General features: G+C 40.2%; 1 protein-coding gene across 4 annotated transcripts in view; it reads left to right on the top strand.

Annotated features, from left to right (window-relative positions):
• Positions 1-17748, top strand: part of MFSD2B (MFSD2 lysolipid transporter B, sphingolipid) — a 39052-nt gene extending 21304 nt beyond the window's left edge. For 2 of the 4 annotated variants that reach the window (XM_085320359.1, XM_085320360.1), the window contains 8 exons: positions 2499-2589; positions 2684-2805; positions 4250-4333; positions 5792-5872; positions 10100-10209; positions 11446-11589; positions 13669-13845; positions 14909-17748. In XM_085320359.1, coding sequence (XP_085176485.1) covers positions 2499-2589; positions 2684-2805; positions 4250-4333; positions 5792-5872; positions 10100-10209; positions 11446-11589; positions 13669-13845; positions 14909-14966 — 867 coding nt within the window. In that variant the 3' untranslated portion in view covers positions 14967-17748. Of the gene's footprint in view, positions 1-2498; positions 2590-2683; positions 2806-4249; positions 4334-5791; positions 5873-10099; positions 10210-11445; positions 11590-12965; positions 13137-13668; positions 13846-14908 lie in introns of those variants that run through there. The other 2 variants (XR_014897733.1, XR_014897734.1) reach the window with 2 other exon arrangements.
• Positions 17749-22004: the final 4256 nt, after the last annotated feature.

Here is a 22004-nt window from a genome sequence, read left to right as displayed (position 1 = left end):
AAGAAATGTTTCTTTGAATCTGTTTATTTCTTTTTTTTCTCATTTTACTTCCTTATTTACATGCAGGTGTGTATTCTGTGAGGTTTTGCTGTTTATTTAGGCTTTTTTGTTTTTRTTTTCTCCTTCTCCCACTGCTCCCACTGTTGTGTCAGCCTCTCCTGTTTTGTAGATGAGTAGTAACCCATGGATGAGAATGGCCTGGATTATGGTGTCCAACCATTGTCTCATGGGTAAGGSTCTGTTCACTGGTTGTTTGCTACTGCCCGTTTTCCCAAAGAGCTGTCAGGTGTGGGCAGAGGCCATAGTGTCAGTGAACTGCTCTGGCAACCTGCTCCAGCCCCTACCACRCAGTTTTGTGAGGGCCACAATTTTTTTGCCTTTCACGTGACCTGGCACYAGTTTGGTGGTATTACAGGAACGTGCACGGCCACTGAGTTGCKTGGGGGAGGTGCCTGTATTGCATGACAGGGCATTTGCCTTTTRTTCACACAAAGAATATGCACTTAACTGGATTACTGACAGGAGATGCTGAATCTTGAGCAGGGGGTTGGACTAGATGATCTCCAGAGGTCCCTTCCAACTTCAACCATTCTGTGATTCTGTATGTAACTGGCTGTATGACTGAAGGACATAGTTAGAAGTTGAGGCAGGGCTAGGGTCTGTAACTCTAAAGTACCTCCACCAGCCTCAGTTAAAAAAAAAAAATAAAAAAAAAATAAAAGAAATTTGTTTCTCTTTAAAGCCAGCTCAGGAATATGAGCCTGGCCTTTTTTTTGTCACAAGGAGTAATTCTTATGTTGCTGTGGGGCACACCATGTTTAAAAGCAGACATTATGAATGATTGCTTGTTTGCTCATTATTAGAGAAAGGAGATGGAAGAAGATGATTATTTCACATCTAACGTCTCCTGAAGTTGTTTCTGTATAGAACTTTCCACTGAAATACACAGTTTAGGAGTGGGTCTCTCCTAGTAGAAACCAAGCATGGACATTGATATGGTTTGTAAATGGGCTAACAAATTTTGTTTAAGGTCAGAGAATCCCATTTGACCTGTCATGAATAGCCTTAATAATTTGAGTAGACAAAGCTTAAAGTACTCTACCAAGACTTATGAAAGAAAACATTTAATTCAGTTGCTTTGAGAAGAAATTTTAAGGTAAACAAATTAACTAATGAATAAGTACAAAAATTATAATTCATAATAAATCCTTTAATTGTATATATTTTTTTCTGCTTCTTCTGTCCTGGCTAGCCTGCTTCTGAGGCTGAAATTACCTCGTTTAAGTGAATTTGGATATCTGCACTATGTTGCAATCCGTGGTCAATGAGACCTGTAACATGTAGTATAAATTACTCTGAGGTTTAATTTATAGCTCAGACATTAAAAAAAAAAAAAAAAAAAAAGTATCCCAAATAAAGAATAGCCCTGCATGCCTTTATTTCACCATGTCCCTTTCTGAAACATGATTATCTTACAAAAGTTGCCATCTTGAGTTTCATCTAAACTTAAGTTATATGAACTAATTTTGCATCTATACTAAATGACCTTATATTTGACAGTACATTCTTGTAATTGCATGCCTATTTTCTAACAGGTTCGTAAATTTATAATCCTGTCATTTGTAGCATATTAATGAAAACTTGTAATTAAATTTTCCTATCAAATAATCAGTGTCTCAAACCTCTCTACCCAGCACTTACTTATCTTATGTAATACAGTAAAAAATAAATTATTATAGAATACTAAATCAAAATATAATTCTAAAGCTTACCTCAAGAATCAGTGTAATCAGAGCCTGAGGTAAGTGTGATTTGATGGTGTGGGAAGTATCTTTTGGAGGGTTTGTTCCCCAGGCTAATAGAAAGTAGAGGTTTCTTAATTTGCTTGAGTATTTCTAAGCATCTGGAAAAATAAGCATGTGACGTACTATATTCTCAAAGTATTGTGCTGAAAGTAAGTGTGTTTTCTAAATTCGTTAAAGCCTGAAGTAAGGTTTTATTATCATTATGTATAAATTCAGTAACTGTAGTAATTATATTTACATCAGTACTGAGACCTTTCCCATCTAGCATGAAGATACTCATGGAAGTCTGTAGCTTGATTAACTGGATTTAGATGCTGCACGTTTCTGATAAACGACTGTGCATGTCTACAGGTAGTCTCAACATAAACAAGCTTTTAAACATATTCAACATATTCTGGTTACTGACACAGTAGTCTCTCTCTCTCTCTCTCTCTCTCTCTCTCTCTCTCTCTCTCTCTCCTTTTTTTTTTTCTGTAAACATATACTTATGTGCCTGGATTTATACTGAGGTAGCTGTTTATAAATGAATTGCAGAAATGAAAACTTCTCAGATGGGTGAAAGATAGACAGCTGGCTGTATGAAGATGGGCAGTTCTTCAATTACAGAAGACTCTCCAAAAAGAGACTGAGATTTTCCATAATGACTTGTCATACTTCTGTCGTAATTTCAAATATGTCTTTTTTTTTTTAAAGGCAAAGGTTTATATGGTTGCAGCGGGTATTATAGGAGGTGTATATCTTCTTGGAATCGTCATTTTTTTCCTTGGAGTAAAGGAAAAAGATGGTAAGATATGTTTACATATGCCTAGATTTTAACAATAATTATTTCACATTTAGCTCTGGAAAATGTGTTATTTTGTTTATCCTGCTCCTCTTAGATCCCTATGCCTTAACTTCAGACAGAGCAATCCCTTTTTGTAAGGGGCTTCGACTCACCATGAAGCACGGTCCGTATGTGAAACTTGCAGCTTCTTTTCTTCTCATCTCAACAGCAGTTCAGGTAACATCAAACTCTCTAAGTCTGTTCACTGGCCTCATTCCAGTCCCAGCATGGGAGAGTATGCAGTGGCTAGAATGCAAATGACCTTTGGCTTGTTACTAGAGGYGGTGATCTAGGGGGTGGTGCCTTCTCCTGCAAGTTGGTAGGGAACCAGGACCCTTCTTTGGTGCCTGGGGTCTTGTGCAGCTGGAGATGATTCTTTCAAATGAGAAGGAAAACCAAAGTCCTGACCTTTTAAAGATGGCTTTTTTCATAAAAGGTGATGAGCTAGTGCCAGTGACCCAGATTGGGTCATTATATGCTATCCATCTACAATCTCCTGTGGTTTCAGTCGCTCAGAGAATGCTTTTTCTCTCTGTTCTTCTCTATTTCTAAAGTATGTGCAGCTTTAAACCATTGCCCCTTTCCTTTGCATAGGTGACTCTTCTCTAATAGTGGCTCAACTGGTTCTTATGTACTTATGTAGTATTTTGTGATGGAAGGTATTAGATCAGAGTAAAAAGATGTTCAGACTCAGGGGCAGGAAGTCTTAACTGTTTCAGAGCTAGGTAGAGCTATTTTTCAAATCAAGACCTGCGGTTGAATGTGGCCTTCCCAAWATGATATTGTATGTCATCCCATAGAGAGATGCTGCAGAAAAACTCAAAGCAACTCTGTAGGAAATCCTTAGTTCAGTGGCCATTTTAAAGCAGACTTTTTAGTTATGTTCAACTCACTAAAATTATGTTTATAATGTAAACCTTTCCCTATGTACCTATCAGTTCAAACTGGCTTTGTTTTGGAAAGCACATAATATCCAAGTCACCAGATTGTTAGTTGCATGAACTATTGATCACAATGAGCTGCAGGACAAAGGGCAAGAACTAGGCATGTGAGATCTCTTGCTATAAGAGAAATGTGCCAGCTCCTTCCATTGAAAGAGGACTCAGACTTGTGGAGATTTTTAACAGAAAGTGGCACTCCATAGCCAAGGTTTTATATAAAACCAGCATTTAGCTGCTTTACTACAGGAAGTTGGCATGAGAGGTAGTTCTAGCTGAAGAGTAACTTGTTTCAGAGTCAGAACTTCTAGTAAAATATTCATGACATTTTTGTGGAAAACGAGGAGCAATTTCTTACAAGTCTGCAGCTGTGACTGTGACAATGACACAAAGCTGGCTTGCAACATAGGATAGAGCACCTTGAGACAGAATCCTCTCAGAAACCAGTTCCTATTTTCATCATTATGCATCATTAGGAGCATGGATTTCCTTTTACTTACCCTAATTTTACCTGCACATTACTCCAGTGACAGCAGAAGAGCTATTGCATCTTTATATTGTTGCAGATGAGGGAAGACTGGAACTCCCAAGTCCTACATTTAACAAAGCGGTCACCACGTATGTTTGGCAAATATAGTGTTACATCCTGTAGCCTTTTTTTCCTTCTTCCTTTCCTTCACCAGCTGGAGCAGAGCAACTTTGTCCTTTTCTGCACACACGCAGCTGATCTCCGCAGTCACTTCCAGTATTTGGTGGTTACCATCTTGGTGAGTTGCCCCTTTTCTCTCTCATATTTTTATTTGATAGCTGAMTTTCATTGTGTTTTTTGGTACAAATATAGCAGAAGACAAGAAGAATTTTGTGTCTAGATAGAGTTGTAAGATGCTACACCATCTTTTGCAGTGTCTGTTTGAAATAAATGTGCTGCTCCCTACTGTAACTTTTAAAGAATTAATGCTTTGGAGCTTTTAATTCATTCCTCATTACTTTCACCCGTGATTAACTTTCCACTCATATAAAAGGCAGAAGTTCTTGTCAGAAAGGAGGTCTGGAATTTTAGTTCCTGTTTCCCTTTCCCCAGTTTGATATGCAGACAATTAAATAACTTTGCCTTGTGCATTCATACATATGAGCCTTCTAGGCCAGGCAGCTTGCAAGGATAAATATTTAAAATAACCAGAGACATGAAGATTCCTGTACAGAATGAATGGCAATATGATAAAAAGGCACTTTCACAAAACCCTTTTTCTTAATGCTTAAAGGTGGGATTCTGCTCTGCCTTGGTAATAGTTATAACTCAATTACACACTGCTCCTGTAATGCATGCTTTACTTTGTTGGTAGAAAACTGCAATTTTCAGGCTTCTGACCAAAGTCTTTTTATAACAAGTGGAAAGTTTAATATTGCATAGTTACTGGGATGTGTATCTGCAGCATATTTTAATGGTTTGTGGACACTTTGTCTAGCATATAGAATACTACAGTAGTCATTTTCAGGGCAGCTGCTGTCTGATTCCTGATCTATTTGGCAYAGCAACTTTGTGGAATCACCTGAGGGGAGCTTCATTTCCACTTCCTGGCCCTATCCCCCCACCGTCCCACTATCTCCCACCCTTATTGATTCTTCCTTTTCCACATTGTAAGACAGATCTTTTTCAGTGATTAAAACCAAGAAGTTGAGAACAAGGGATGACTCTTGGATATCTTGAGGCTCTACAAGKAGTGGACACTAATGAGAGAGAGAGGAGAGTAAAATTTAAGACAGTACAGAGTGGAATATAGCTGTAATAATGAGATGACATTYGAATTTAGGTTAGCTGTAAGACTATCATTAGTAGCAATTCTCCAGCGTTTGGTACTATGTTGTTGTATGTAGTTGTTGCTCTTATCAGGTGAGTATTACAGTCTATGGTATGGTAATGTTGACAGTAAGTGAATATAGGTTTTCCCTGAGCATTTAGCATGATATATGTATACTACCCAAGCAGTGTATCTTGTGCCTCAGCTTTCTTTTTGTATAGTGGGATAGGGCTTAACTCAATTATCGTAAGACAGATTTCAGATCATAAGGCAAAAAGGCTTCAGCACAAAGTATGACTGTTTGCAACAGGCTTGGACTTTAATGACTATCTCAAGTAGCTCTAGTATTTCATATATGTATTTAATTTAGAGTGTGTGTGTGTGTGTGTATATATATGTATGTATGTATCTTTTCATCAACTCTAGGTGTCGGCAGCTGTGAACGTTCCTTTTTGGCAAAAGATTCTGCAGCGATTTGGCAAGAAGTGTGCAGCATTTGGAATTTCGGTAAGCAAATCCTCAGGAGAAAAAAGAATCTGCTTGTGCTCACATAATGTGATAATTTGAGCCTCTTCAGGAGCTGTTTCAAATGCTTGTAACCTTAAGCTGCAAGAAACTTTTTTAGTTTCAAAGTTTCTTTTAGATCTTTATACTACATTTCACACAGAATCTGAGTTTTCAGGAAAACTTTTGAAAAATAGCCTGATGCTGAAGGGAGATCCCAGGTGGTTTAAGAATCTGAACAAGCTCTGCATTTCACTGCTGTTATAGAGGTGAACCCCCAAAAATTTTTATGGATTCAGATCCATGTTGCTTCAGGTTGAAAGATTATGTGTTGTACAAGGCTTGTATATGGTTCTCAGCTGACAAAATTTGTCATTTGGTCACAGAGGAGAGAGAAGTGTGTTCCATATTCTTCTCCAAAAAGCTARGCAGGTGGAGTACCCACATCCCTGTGAGCAGAGGTGGACGGTATTAGTGAAATGTAAGAAACAGGTGACCTACCTGAGAAAAGAAGCTTAGTTTAACTTTGGCACAGATTTACAAAGCTGGCTCAGTGAGCCTGCCCTGGTCTCTGATGGATCGTTTTAAGTCCCTCAGTGCAGACATCAGCAATTTTCTGTCATCATCCTCAGTGAGTCATTGTGTAGGCCTGTTGCTCCCTGTTTTCCCCTGTTTACCTTTAATTGCTCATGAAAGAGGAAAGAAGAAAATTGGCTGCTTTGTGCACAAACAAGCAGGAGTATTTGGAAAATCCAGCCTGAGGCTATATATCAAAATCTGAAAACTCCAAAAAGCCTAGGTCTGGTAACAGTTGCTGAATATAATGGAATAGTTAATAGAATAGTTAGTTTTTGAAATAAAGATCTCTCTGTTGGAATGATTTCCACAGAATCAGTAATAGTTTCAAAACACAAGTTCCAAATACGCTGAATCATTAGGTGTTCTGAAGTGAGCGTCTGGAATTTGCATCTAAGACCCATCCTCCTTACTTTTTACCATTTGAGCGAAGAGAATTATCAAGAGCGATGTTGGACCATTGAGGGAATGCAAATTTCTTCCTCAGGAAATTTCCTCCTCTGCCTACTCAACTAAGGAAAATGCTTTCTTCAACCAGCTTGGCTCTATAAATTCCATTTAACATGACCAGAAAGCCTCTCAGCACCTCTGTAAATGTGATTTAACTTAATTTTACAGTTCAGTTGCTTCACTGTAAGTCCCCCTCTAAGTGGGACTGGATTGAAAAAATCTACCTCTTTATTTCACCTTGTAGACATTTCTCGAGGGATTGTGAATGCTTCCTTTGTGCTCAGTGACGGATTTTGTGTCTGGCAATACATCACAGGGGCTTCCTGTACTACCAGCTTGTGTGATCTGTACAGAAAATCTGTCCTTTCTTACTGTGAAATAAAATCACGATATTCAAAGCTCCTATGTTTGTGTCACTGGAAAATGTTCTTCTGGGAGGGAGAGGAGAAAACAGTTTTCTCCAAAACCTTATTCAGGTTTCAAGATAAGAAACTTTCAAGATAACTTGAAAACTAGTTTTTTGAAAAATTTAACACTACTCCAAAATCATTTTCCCTTGTAAAGCAGTTGTGTCAAGGAGACCCCTTAAGTGTGTAGAGGGCAGAGTAGATAGATAGCAATAATCTTGGATTCCTACCACTGATATTGCTACCTTTTCACTCATTCCCCCACAAGAGATGAMCAATGGTCTGAGTACTTACGAAGGATTTAAACTTCCTGGAAGTTTAGCCTAGACTCCCTGGAAATACAGGGTTATACCCAAGTAGGAACTTTGACATCATTCTTCCCATGACTACGTTGGTACACAGGCTAAAAATGTTTCTCTTCTGTTTTTTTGCTTCTGCTTCCGTATCCTTCATTGCATTGAGGTTCTCTGCTCTGACCTCATAAGGCAAAGTTATTTGGCATCTGGAAGTAGAGTTACCAGTAAAAATCTTAAGAAGTAGAACAGCACAGCCCCTTGCCCTTCTCTTTTCTGCGTAGTTGGTTTGATTTGTGGTTTGGGCAAGATGTTTAAAAATGGAAGATCTCTCTCTCTCTTGTGCTTGAATATTAAAGATTCTTGGAGATATCTTGTGTGGCGTCTGTGTGTTTGGCCATTATTTGCAGGCCTAAATTCGCTATACAAGAAACCTCACAGTCCTAGCTTGCATCCTAGCCAGTACTAGCTTTTGACTAAGGGTTTTGGAGGATTTAGTGTTTGGAAAAAAAAAACCAATCTTTTGTCTCCTTACACATTTCACACACAGACGATTACCTGCCTGCACTCTGTCAGCACTGTTCAACRTGGAGACATGCCTTTGGATGAATACTGGCTCTGCAGCCCCTTTGCCTCTCTTCCATCCCCATTTCTGCTACACATCCTAACTGCATCTTCTCCTCACCCGCCCTTCGTGTGTCCAACGATGTGCTACACAGATCAGTACCACCCTCAGTATCCCAGTAGCATCCCCTGCCATAGTGCTGCCAGTGGATGAATGGAAGACACATGGTCACTATAGGATGTCATTTTTTTATAATTTGCAATGCAACAACCCTGTGTCTAGGGAACAAAGTGCCTATACTGGAGTATTTTTTTGCTTTACAAGTAGGAAAGAGTAAGATGCATTAGCTGTTTATTGCCACAGGAACACTGCCCCCATGATTGCACTGCTGTCACCTGAGTGAGACTTTAGGGCGCTGTAGCCTCAGTCCTGCAGGTCATGCTTCCCTTTCAGTAGAAAATTACAATGATTGCAATGATTATTATTATTGATCTAGAAATTTGTTTAAGTGCTTTTGGTGGAGCATAAGCTAGTCATAAAGTTTCTTATAGGCAGTCTTATAGGCAATATAAAATCTTATATTGCTGGAGTGCTCTCTTGTGGTGAAATAATGATTTTGCCACAACACTGGCCTAATGCAAAGATAATCTGTGCAGGGAACTTGCCGTCGGGAAAGGTTATTTTCTGCCTTCTTAGGTTAAAAGCAAATGCCTTAGATGGGAAATGCATTTAGCACACAAACRTAATGGATTAGACTCCAAGGCTCCCAGAATCAGTCCTCTTACAGAATTGTAAATAGCAATGCTTAGGGGAATCACTCTCTGTGAAAGCTCTGCTCGTACTATCAGCTCCCAAGCTGTGAGTATAGGGGATTGAAACACTTAATGGTAAACTAATCCCACATCACTAAAAAGCCCTGTAGATAAGCCTGCGGTTCTGGATTCTGAGTGTGCTGTGCCTGTGATTCAAAGGCATGGAAGATGGAGCATGGGATGGGTACAGCACAGCTGCCTGTATGTGTTTAATCAGCATTTAAAATAGTGTTTTTTTCAATTTTATGAGCCCTTTGCCTCAAGCTGAAGCTAAGGAAATCTGGTGGCCAGTAAACAAATCCTGAGCATTCCAAATTATTTTACCTCTGAGGATAGCCTTTACGACCTGGGCACTGTAGTGAGCATATCTAGCTGTGGAGTGAGCACAAGCCACATTGCCTTCCCAGTGTTGGGTATTAGCTATTAGGTATCTAGATTGCTTTAAAGTAGTCAAYGGAAATGAAGGTGTAACTAAACTCTTCTTCATTTAAAACTCGATTTGACCTGTGAAATAGGATATTTACTGTTTAAAATGACCATTGAGCCCCTGTCCGTCCCCCTGAAATGTAGTGTGCTGACATTTCAAGGCTTTGTCTCTAACAGAAAATTAAATAGTGCCACCGGCCTAGACCTATTATCTAGAATTTTGTCATCTCTACTACTAAATTGCCAGGAAAATCATAGTATAGACTGACTAGCAATCTCCCAAGAAATATCTGGACGAAGTTTGGGAACTTGCCCACTTCAGGGACTCTTCACAATAGATGTTTATATGGTGACTCTTCTTTTGGAGACTGAGAGTTTAGTTGTGTGAATGTGGCAASGTTCTGCCAGTTGGCCTCAGGGCAGATGAAAGATCCTTAGGACAGTTTACTTCTCTAGTGGTGTTATAAACATGACAGTGCTAAAAAGGCAGTTACACTGCTTGCCCTATTTTTCTCTGATTCTTCTGGATAGCTGAATCAGGTAGGAAATGCCATTTTGCCAAAATAGGTGGGGTGTTAGGCTTTTCTGTCTGTGAACTGTCATTTAACAATGCAATCTGATATTTTGAAGGAAGCCATCGATGTGTATAGATTAAATACTGTGTATTGTAAGTAATATGTCCTGTTTTTCTTCTTCCTCAGTGGATGATTCCTTTTGCAGTCATGCTAGTGACTATTCCAAACCTGATCTTGGCGTATTTTGTTGCCTTTGTCTCAGGCCTGAGCATTGCAGCATCTCTTCTGTTGCCATGGTAGGAAAATATTTCATTTGGTGTGGGGAAGGTGCATATGTCTACACACATGTCCTGCATGGAGATCACCTTTGAAAGAGGCAGAATCTGGCAATAGTCACTTCATCCAAGAATCTATTTTTGCTTTTAAAATTGAGACTGCTTGTGATGAAGTGTGCTTTTTGTTAATAGGAGAGTTTAGAGGAAGCAGTAATCTAAGTAGCCAAAGAACTTGTGTTAACTGTAAATTTGTTGTTTAGGTTTGGTTTCCAGCAGGACACTTGGTTTTCTACAGGAATGGTGAAGTTGGATTTTGCACACAAATCAATTAATGCTGAGCAATTAAGAATATAGCAGAGAAAATGTAAAACAAGCTATGCATCCCTGCTGAGCAATCCTGTGGTAAAGATCAAATGCGGGAGTGCAACACAAGGATATGGGTAAAAGAAACTGAGAATTCAAGGTCCTTGGCTCTTGATGACAGAAAATACATGGGAAAAACTACTCAAGAAGAGCAGAATGGGAGATTTACTTTTTATAGGAAATAATTACTGTTTGGGTCAAACTGACTAGAAAGCAAGACTGTTGCTGAAAGTGCTGTTTTGCGTTCCTCATTCATACAGCTCCCTGAAAATTGTGAAACTCCAAGAGATCAGGGAAATACAGTTTAAGGCAAGCTGTCAGACTACACGAACTTTTCTGCACASAGGGTCAAAAAGCCATTTTTTTCTAATAGTAATCATGAAATGTTTTGAAAATAAAATGTCAATTTACAGTTGATTTTTGAGCTGCTTGCATTCTGATACCCTATGACCAAAATCAGTCTCTCTGAAGTAGGAGAAAATGAGCCCCATTGGTTTCTGAAAACTGTTTTGTTAGCTTGTCAGAAGAGTTATTTCAAAATGAGACYACTCAGATTTCAGTTGCTTGAAATCGAAGAATTTTTTGATTCTTTTTTTACTATCACAACTTATGCTTGAAATGAAAGTCAGTCTAAAGCTACCTGTCAGCAAGTGTTTGACAGTGTTTGAAAGGGTTTTTTTTGTTTTGTTTTGTAATCTGTGACTGTGCATTCCTTACAAGCATTTTTGTTCTCCTGTCAAATAGTAGGACTTTTTGAATTGGATTTTCTCATATGCATAATTAATTACATCAAACAAATCTTTAAAAAAAGAAAGAAAGAAAGAACTTCCATTAAGCTTAGACATTGAGAAGGGATTTTGACTTCAGGTTTGCTCTTACCTTGCTCATCTCTAGGTCAATGCTACCTGATGTTGTTGATAACTTTCGCCTGCGGAATCCTCATGCAAAAGGATATGAAACCATTTTCTATTCTTCTTATGTTTTCTTTACCAAGATCTCAGCGGGAATTGGCTTAGGAATTTCTGCAGCAGGCCTAGAGTAAGTAATGTGTTTTCACTTGGTCTCTGTACACTGAAAGTGTTCTGAGGTCCTTCTGCCTTTATCCTGTGAGTTTAATTGTGTTTTTCCATGTGTCTGAATGTGCTGGCAGCTCCAGTTGGCTGAACACTAAACATAGGATTGTCATCATCTAGAACACACTGATGAACATTAAGTCACTTACTTTAGTGCGTTTCTGTTTAGAAAGACCTGAATTCCTATTAGATTTTCTTTTTTTTTCAAATTAATCAGGTAAGTTTTAGTGGCTTTTATGAATACAAAATTGAACAAAAAGCTTAGCAGGTGCTGATATACCTGTTGATACAACTCTTTTGCCCAGTCCCTGTTGCATCCAGGTTGGGTTATATCCATGAGCTCATAAGTCCTTATATAGGTGGGAGTGCTTTCGAGGGACCTAGTAGCCTGTTCAGCACTAAAAGGATTGCTGATTCCTGTATGAATTTAGAGGACTGGACCCTGAGCAAAGCATCAGAAACAGATGGCACAGTTCTGCCAATGACCTAGAGCCCGTCAATCTGGAGGATGCTTTGTGTTCTCCTCCAGCTGTTTGCCTTGTCTGTTCCGACAAGAAAGGCAGGTGAGGAAAAGGTCAGCTGTCTCCTGCCTGGCATTTGTACATGACCTAGCAGAAAGGACCTTTGCCTGCAGCTGTCAGGATTCAGCAGATGTACAGTGCACCCACACTCGAAGAATGGTTAGAATTCAGGTTGTCTAAAGGACTATTTAGCCCTTGGCTCAAAGCTGGGCTTTAGTAAACAGAATCTTGTGCTTCAGTGCTTTCAGCCAAAGTTGCCAACTAAAAGGCAGTGGTTGGCTGAACATTTTCAACTCAGGAATTTTAGTTACTGCTAACACCCTCATGTGCACCCTCACCTTTTGTTTTGACAAGAGTTTTGACCAACATTATTAAATGTGAAGGTTAGAAATCACTTTGCAAATTGATGAAGATGACCATGCATTTGGACAGCCCTTTTGGATAGGTGCTTGAAAAGAAGCAGGAACCTCTTATCTATCCTTCATATTCACAGGTAGTTTTTAAACTTCCCTTTGTTGAGATTAGTTTATCTGCAGAGGGTATCAGTTCCCAGACCCTAGCCATGATTAAACTGCTTGCCATTACTGCTCTGGTTTGAAAACCGAAAAACCAAAATGACAGAGGAAAGCCTAAGTGAGTCCTACTCCATGAACCATTCCTGGCTGTTCCTGTAACAAACTGTGACAAAATTTGGAAAAGATGCTAGAATACCTTTTCCCTCCCCAAAAATAAACAAAACCAAGTTTCTCTATTTTTACTGACTATTCAGAAAGAGCTTAAGACAAACTGCCTTTCACCAATTAGCTCCATTCCATTCCAGTTAGCTCCCAGTATTTTGCCGAAGCAGATATTTGTGGAAGAATGTAGAATACAGAGTGACGGCAAATGAACTGTAGCTTTCAGTCAAACTCATTCTACAAATTGAGGATGGGAATTTATGTATATCAGCGGTTATAGGACTGTGTGGAGGCCCTGAATCAACAAAGTATAAGTATGTACGTAACTCTAAGTTGAGTAAGTTTATCTTTGTTGAGTGCTTAATTTTGTGTTTAACTTGAAGTTAGGTATTCCAGTTGAAATTGGTTAGATTGTTTGCGTACTTCTAAAACTGAGACTAAATGCTTTATTGAAAATTCTTAAGAATGACATATAAGAGCAATCTCCTTAAATGGGATTCTGTGCTTTTTTTTAACGGTTAAATGCTATACAGTAGTAATGCATAAATACTGAGGTAATGAAATTATCTGAAAGAGAGCACAGAGATGAGATTGGGATAAATGGACAAAGCCTTCAAGCTCTATTGAAATTTGTAGGTAATTCCATGTTAACATCACTGTGATTAGGATGGCACCAACAAGATTTGAAATGTGAGAGAAAAAAGGAAAAGAGATGTAGGAAGAAATGGGAGAAAAGTATTAAAGTGTGTTGGGGGGAGAGGGAGAGGCTTGGAAGGAGGTCTTAAGAGGAACAAATATCTTTTACATTTGGATATATGCACACCACTATTATTTCTATTTGTTTAGGTTTACTGGATACAAACCAGCTACATGTAAGCAATCCAACGATGTGATCCTCGCACTGAAAATCCTCATTGGAGCAGTCCCTGCTATCCTCATTGCTGTAGGTTTATTTATACTTATCTTCTACCCAATCACGGAAGAAAGTCGGAAAGAAACAAAGCTTGCACTTGAGGTGTTAAGGTAGGTTTGAACTAGCAGCAAACTGCAGTAACACCACCACAGCAGCTCATAGACATGCTGGGGAAAAATTACTAGCTACTAAATCACAACTCTGCATTCCTAAAACAAAACAAAGCAACACTTCTCTCTATTAGTTGAATTATTAACTGAGCAATACCATTGCATGTGCCAGTATCTTACTTCTGTAGTATACTACTACCTACTTAGATGACCATATGTATGTTCTATCAGATATATCAGCTGCTATGTTTTACTTTTTCTCTGGGGTGGTGCATGAAGCACAATTGTGATCAGTGTTTCAAGTCAGAGGTGAAGAATATTCTATCCAGAGTAATTTATTGGATAAAATATGAATAGTTATGATTTACTTGTAAATAGAAGAAAATGGGCTTCTTGAAAGCATTATTGATATTTCTGGCACATGAGAAATGTCCAAACTTTTTAAGGAGGAAGGAAAGAGAGAAAAAATAAAGGGAAGCCTTGAGCAGTCTTGTCTTTCTTTTTCCTCTCCCTCTCCCTCCTTCTGTCTTGGTCCCTCTCCCAAGCAAACCTTGCCTAGCTCAAAATCTACCATCTCTGACAAATGAAGCCCCATTATACTTAGAATACACAGAATTCTACTCTGCAGAACAGCCTATGCTAGTAGATTGATGGATTAAATGGTAGACTATATCTGTCTTGTTTTTACTAGAAAATTGCTAGACTTGGAGATGGATTGAAATGCTAAGGGCATAATTCCAGTGCTTAAACATGGATATCTGGGGCCGCTTAAATGCCCGAAGTTATCCAAAATACCTTCAGGGGGTTGGCTAGTGTGACCCAGGGCTTCTGAGACACTGGCTGCTTTCTTAAGTGGCAGCTGCAGGCCAGAGGGGACAGGCTAAGAGGTCTAAAATGGAACTGGGTCTCTCTGTTTATGTACTGCAGTCACTGTCTGTAATAACCGCCTCTTAATGGTGATTCTCAGTTGTCTTTGTTGTTTGAGAATGCCAAGCTGTAGCCTGTTCAGTTAGTAATAAAACCCAGAAGTCAGCTCATATATGATTTGTTCTGCTTTTTACAGGAGGAACCATAAAAGCACAGACAATCTTGATAAACACAGAAAGGACACCTCAGTGTGAAAGCTCTGAATGCAATGACTTTCCAAACCCAGCCTCACATCACACACACAAATTCTGTGAGCATCTTCTGGGTCACTTCCCTGCTGATGTTTTGTCACAAAGAATAAAGGATGATTCTGATACAGTCAGTAATGAATTCAAAAGAGGACAGTCACCACTCAGTATAAACATAACTTATATACATAACTTCATGCCCTGTTTTAAAATAGACATTACAAATATTCAGGAACAGAATATAAGCTATTGAAGGAAGGGGTTAGTTTTTGTTTGGTTGTTTTTTAATGATAATGCAAAACCAAGATCTTGTGGCTACAGGAGGTTCTGTGGACTTAGGGATTAAGGGAAAATAATGTAAATGTGATGTACTGGGCAAATTTTAGCTCAGTAGGATACATTCTTCTGACCTGAACTGACTATAATCTTTGCTAGAAAGGGTAGACTTTATCACCTCTTCTGACCAATTCCTTTGCGATATATTTCACCCTAAGAGGCTGGAGTCGTTTTCAAACATAATCTCTACATATAAATTGCATACTAGTATGTTTGGAAAGCACTTTGAAAACCTGAAACGTGCTACATAAAGTTAGGATTTAGATTCTTTTGAAATGAAGCAAACCACAGATGCAGACATGTTTTGAGAATTTTTCTCACAAAGACTTACTCTGAAAGAGAATTTGATGCAATTTAACTTTATAGAATCTATGTGAAAAATAAGCTTATGCTTCCAGCTACTATTGATCTGGAGCTCCTTGTTTCTGACACCTTTAAGCTGATCTTTGCCAAAATGTGAGTACTTGACATTTTCAAAAATGACATCTCCAGTCAAAGTACACAAATCAGTAGTCCCTTCCAAAAAAGTTAGGCTGTGCAGTATGAGTTTYTGTAACTTTGGCTTTAAGCAATCATGGTACTCATCTGTTTCTCATGTGGTGGAGGCTCTCTGCCTCACAAAACATCACTGTATGGCTGTCAGTCTCAGCTTGCAGTGTTTTATAATAATGAGGCCACACCTGACTTGTAAATGGTGATTTTTCTGAGTCAGGGATTTCATCATGCTTTGGATACATTAACTGAAAGCTCATTTCTGCTATAATTCACACTGCAGAGCACATTATGTAGACAAAATAAACAGCTAACTTGGGCACTTTCTGGGGCAGTTAAGTTCAGACTCCAGTCACTCTGAGCTTTCTCTGTAGCCAATGGAGAGACCGATACCTGCAGCGGCTGATTCAAAGCATGAGCTAAAATGCCTAGGCTCTGAACACAGGTAGCTACAGCTGGAGGGGAGAGTGGTGAATCCCAGAGTGGAATGCTAATTAATGTGAGGAAATTAGCATAGCACAAGACAGGAAACAAGCTGTTTTCTTTGTATTAATACAGGGGAATGTCTTTATTTTGTACTAAAAGTGCCTGTAGAGGTACAGCTTGCTCTGTACTGTTTGGGAGCACTTGCTGTAGGTGTCACTGGAAGCAGTGGCCATGAATAGTTTGCTCCAGGCCATCTAGGAAGTAACTGATGGAGCTGGGACTGGAAACTGGGAAGGCTTTCACAGAAAGATGTTGTGAAGTAAAATCAGTGCATCCACTGGGTGTCTCATTACGTTTAATAATGAAGCCTTTTCAGGCCAGTTTGAAGTCTAAGGCCTAATGAACTGTCCTAACTGAGCAAAGCACTTAAGCCTGAACAAGCTTTTAAGGTTGTATTTGGGTGCTCCCAACTGGAGTGTGTATGGGTAAAAGAGTTAACTATGTTTGAGATTCTGCTGAATTGATACCTAAAGCTGTTTTTCTTTTTAGTTTCAGTCTTGAAAAAAAACATGATTTGTGTGCCTCGGGCATCTGTGTTTGCAACAATAAATACCACAAGCCTATTTACAATTTTGAGTCTGATAGAATTTGAAATAACGGGTATACTGCATTTTGAAACAAGTAAGTTATGTAATAATGTACTACATAATTCAAAACTCCACAGCAAGCAATTTTTTGGTTTGGATTTATTCTGTAGTATTTGTGTTTTTCAGAAGAGCCTTCTTTAAAAAGAAAAAAAGAGGTCCCTGTAAAGGCTATTTTTTTTTAATAGGTTAGATTTTCAGCTGCTATAGATCTGTAGCTGCATGGCAGTAGATTTGTATCGGTTTACATAAGCTGAATATCTAGCCTGGTAATAAAAGGGTTAGGGAAACTATCAGCTGTGGCTGACTGGAGTACCTTGAAGTGGTATAAGACATTATTTCTAGATCAGTTGTGCAGCTGCTTATAAACCGCACATCACCCATCTGACTTCAGACTCTATGCAGATTTTAAACTCTATTCCTTTGTTTTCAGAGAGAAAATAGTGATATTTAACTAATAAACATGCATACAATCCTCATTCTGCATATGGTAGTATTAATTGCCCAAAAAATAGAAGAGTTCTATGGATTAAATGTACCAGAGTATTTTTATAGTTTAAAAATAACAAATTTTTTATTTATCAGAGTTGTATTTCTGTTAATAAAATGAATGTATTTTTTTAAGTTAAAAAAAAAGCAGCATTGGAATGGAAGAAGCAAGTGCGGGTTTTTTGTAATTTAGCAAATTCTGTAAGATGTTTGTAATTTTGTTTTTGAAGGCTCAAAACTGGTACTGTAAAATGAACAAACTTTTTTGTATCTTCTTGTAACTTTTAAAAATGATGTGTACTTGCTGTATCTGTTCAGACCATGTGACTGAGAGACGCAGATTCTTACACTGACAACCATTCTGATTAAATACTGATCTAATATAAATTTTCTGCCTTGCATTGATTGGTAGTAACAAGGGCCAGGTTTAATTCCCAGGGGGCCTCATTCAAGCCATACCCGAACACAATCCTAAGAATGTGGGAGATTGGATTAAACCAGATAGGTGCCTAATGCGCTGTATTTTTCCACTTGCATACAAGCAGTTCCAACAAATGGATTTACACTGACAGAGGGAGACGAGAAAAGGGTAACAGTCACATGTCACCGAGCAGTCCCCCGCAAGGCAAACCGTGCCTGTTCCTTGCCCCTGCTGAAGTACACTGGTGGCAGCCCACATCTCCTATATGGACTGGTTGCTGGTATAGGCAGTAGCTGAGCTAGTCACTAGTCACCTCTTCCAGTTTCGTCCTGCTTGTTGGTTGTGCCTGAAGACAGTGTTGAAAACTCCCAAGGTTTTACCACCTTCCCGAGTGTTAGCGCTGGGAAGCAGGCTCGGGGCGAGTCAYGGCCAGCTGCGTGGGTGAGCTGTCGTCCCTGTCACTCCCTCTAAGAGGGGGTTGCTGTTAGTCACTGCTGCYGGCCGTATCCTTCTGTCCGTGCTCTCCCACCTTGCTGCCTTCRGTCTGCCCCTTGGCTTGCTGCGCTGTCACGGCTTAGGTGGATTAGATCACCCATGCCGAGTCCCACGTTTTAGTAAGTGAATACCGCCTCGGACATCTGTCTCTTGGGAGTTCCCAGAGTGAGGGACCTCAGGTTTCAGGTCACTAGGCTTCCAGGAGGGGCACTGGTGATCTGAGAACTAATTCGTCTAGTCGGTCTTGCACCTTAAAAGAGTCGCTGTTAGATTCAGTCCTTGATGCATCCTGAGGTCTCCATTCACCTTCATCATTTTGAGTAAAATACTTGAAGTAGACAATGTTTTACAGCCAAATCTGCTTTTGCGTGCCTGTAATTTCTTGCCAATTTCTTGTAAATTCTTGCCAAGTATCACTTCTTCACCTCCTCCACCTCCTTTCTGGCTTGTAAGTAGAAAATGCAAATCAATCTCCTTGAGAAGACCACTGGTGAGGGAAACTTAGGTCCTTTAGTAGCTGGTATTTGTTGTCAAGGTCTTCGAAGACAAGAAAGAGCGGGCAAGTTAGTTCTCAGTCTCACATGTGGTAGGGCACAGCCTGAAGCAATGTAGTGTATAGCGATCGATCACATACCTTGTATGAATTTTGTATCATAGTTACAGGAGAAACAAGCTCACAGTGGTACAGCAGGGTCTGTCAAGACTGATTGATAGAAAGGCCAGCTGAGTTCGTACAATTGGCAAGTGAGGGAGTGAATGTTTTGTTTTCATGCAATTTCTTTTCGAGATCACAAGTTCTCAGCGCTGCACTGAATGTTCTTTCACCGTAACTCTCTGCAAGACCTGGTTCAGATACGTCACCAGGGTGCTGAGTATTCTGGGTACAAAACAAGTGTATATTATAGGCTTAATGTATGAAACTAGATAGCTTTCACATCACAGCACCAAATCTGCTGCATAAAATTTATTCAAAGGATGAAGAAAAAGTACATGTCTCCATCTGCGGGGCAGAGGAGGAGACTTTTTGCTTTGTTGCACCTGAGAATACATGGTCTCTGAAGACACAAGCTAGCACAACACAACTGAACAAATTAAGGAAGGGGRGATGGTCGCAGCTCTGTAGACAAGGTTCAGCGTAGTTTCAGAGGTTTTTATAGAGCAACATCTCCAACTTTAACCTGAGAGCAGCAGTACAAAAAGGGACCTCACTGAGAGCCTGGCTACTGTTAAACTAGCTGGCAGCATGTGAAGAAGGCAGGTTGGTTGGTTCGATGGTAGGAAAACATGGAGCTTTGCTCTTAAAAGCATGGAAGCAGAAATAAGATGTATTTCTTGTCCTAAATGATGTTAGACAGGGCTATGAATTTCAGCTACTCCCTTCAGCTTTCTGTCCTCATAATGCTGCACTCTACTGTAGACAGTGAGGAAGTATTGCTCAGGCCCTGTGGAGCTGATAGTCACCTGTTCAGCTTCAGCAGGTGGAAGTACACCTCTGAGACTGTGGCAGCCATGCCCTACTTGGCCATCTTTGCTGATGTCCGTGAAGCCATTCACGTTCAACACAGGATCTACAAGATCTCCTCTGTGCCTCAGTAGCCTCTGTCAAAGACTTTCATTCCCAAAGGCTATTTTCATCTGCCTAAGGCCAAGTGAGGCTGCCAGCTTATCATCATGATGATGGAACCAGGTTTAAGATAGTTGACAAGTTCCTATCTTCAAATCTTTGAAATCAGCTGCAGTCCAACATGAAATACTTCCTCTGCATTTTCCAATCAAACTCACCCTTTGGCCATCTTCAAAGTCACCAAGAAGAATCATAGAATCATAGAATGGGTAAGATTGGAAGGGACCTCTGGAGATCCTCTAGTCCACCCCCCCCCACCCCCCCTGCTCAAGCAGGTTCACCTACAGCATGTTAGATAGGCAACCCTAGATATTCCAGGCAGACCTTGAATATCTCCAGAGAAGGAGACTCCACAACCTCTCTGGGCAACCTGTTCCAATGCTAAATCCACGTTTGCCACATCCAGCAGCTTCAGCAGTTCTAYCAGCACTGCCCATGTCGGATTCAGCATTTCAGTGGATATCCGTGCACACTGACATACACGTGTGACAAACGCACAACTATGGCCACTTCCCAGCTCCTGGCAAAGTCTCCTCAGCTGTGCAGAGCTGGTCAGGTAGAGCAAATGGGAAATTCCAGAATCCCTACACTGACTCACTAGGACGAAAGAAGAGCCGGAAGACAAGCAAACTCCCTCCAAAATCTCTGAAATCCTTTCTTGAAGGTTGTTGGATTGATGTCAGTGACTGGGAGGAGAGATGTTGGATTTAGWCACCTGAATGCCACATGTAGTGAAGAGGAAACTCAGAGAATAAATTATGTTTTTTTAACAATCAGAAATTCAGATTTTGTTCAGATTTTGTCCCTCCCCGGTTCACTGTCTGAACCAGTGTTCGCATAAAAGCAGATCAATAGAAAAAGCAGCAACTGGACACAAGGGATGGTCAGTAACTGCAGCAAACAAGGTGGAATTTCAGCGCAGCAGGACGAGTGATTCCCCAGGAGCTGGACCGTCAGCAGAACCAATGTTACRAAGGTTAAGGAGGACTCAGTATAACTGTTCTGGCAGTGCAACTGAGAGAACGAGGAGCTTGACAGAAGGGCTGACAAGCARTCAGAAAACATGCTGGGAGGTCTGCATTTATCAGCGTTACAGGACAGAAGCGAASGTGTTTTGGCCACGGTGCTACTAGTAACCAGCGCTGATTGCGGGTTCGATGTCTGCAGACAGTAATGAGCCAGTTAGGAAGCGTCTGCTAGACCCAGTCCAACAGGTGAGAGCTGGTGGGAGAGCACAGGATGTAATGCGTTAGGAACGTGCACAAATTATCCAAAGGGAGGCCATCGGCCAGTGTCTTCTTTCACCTTTCAGACCCCACCGCGTTCTCACTGGTKGCCAGCCCACAACATCATGCTTGCTGTCTGCAGTGTGGCCTTGAGTAAAGGAAGGAAATGCACTGGGCTGTGCTAACGCGTATCTGTAGGAGAGTCTGCTGTCCCCCCACCCAAACCACACCAGCCTTCGCCTACAGCTGACACGAGCAGTAAGAGAAATATTTGGTTATTTTAATAGACCATGGTTGAGAGGAAGTCGGAAAGGAGGAAATAAAGAGGAAACAGTCAACACAAGCGCAGAAAATCCATCAGCGCTGAATATAAAATGTTGCCTTGCAAATGAGTGATTGCTGATACCTGTAACAGCCACAACACGGAAAAGGAAGCGTCCCCTTAAAACTGTCTTTGGTGCCCTCCAGTTTCACTGGGTCCAGACACGCGGTGAATACAAATCCAGCACAACCAGTCTACAAATGGCCAGCAGAAAAGCAAGGTGGCCCCTTAAACAGCACCTCCTTTCCAGGGCCTCTATCACTAACTTGTGCAGTGGTCGTCGGAATCGGACATTTTTCACTGTCCGCGGAAATGATGTAGAAAGATTTAACTGTGGTTGCTGATAAAGAACATTTCTTGTCATTTCCTTTTGAATGAGGTAGGAAGATTACCACTTACTCCCGAGGCTTTGCCAGGATCCACTTTATCTCCGTTCTTCGAGAGGACCTGGGTAGTGGAGACAGGTAATGGATCTGGTAGGATATAGCAAAAAGAGTTCTGGRTGGATAATTTGCTAGGAGGGAATATACCCGCAAAGAATGAAAGGGGAACCTAAACACYAAAAAAAC

The sequence above is a fragment of the Rhea americana genome, unplaced genomic scaffold (assembly GCF_003343005.1).
Source record: "Rhea americana isolate MKP2758 unplaced genomic scaffold, rheAme1 scaffold_63, whole genome shotgun sequence".
Lineage (NCBI taxonomy): Eukaryota > Metazoa > Chordata > Aves > Rheiformes > Rheidae > Rhea > Rhea americana.
The sequence above is the reverse complement of the archived record's forward strand: the minus strand, read 5'-3'. Positions and strand labels throughout refer to the sequence as shown.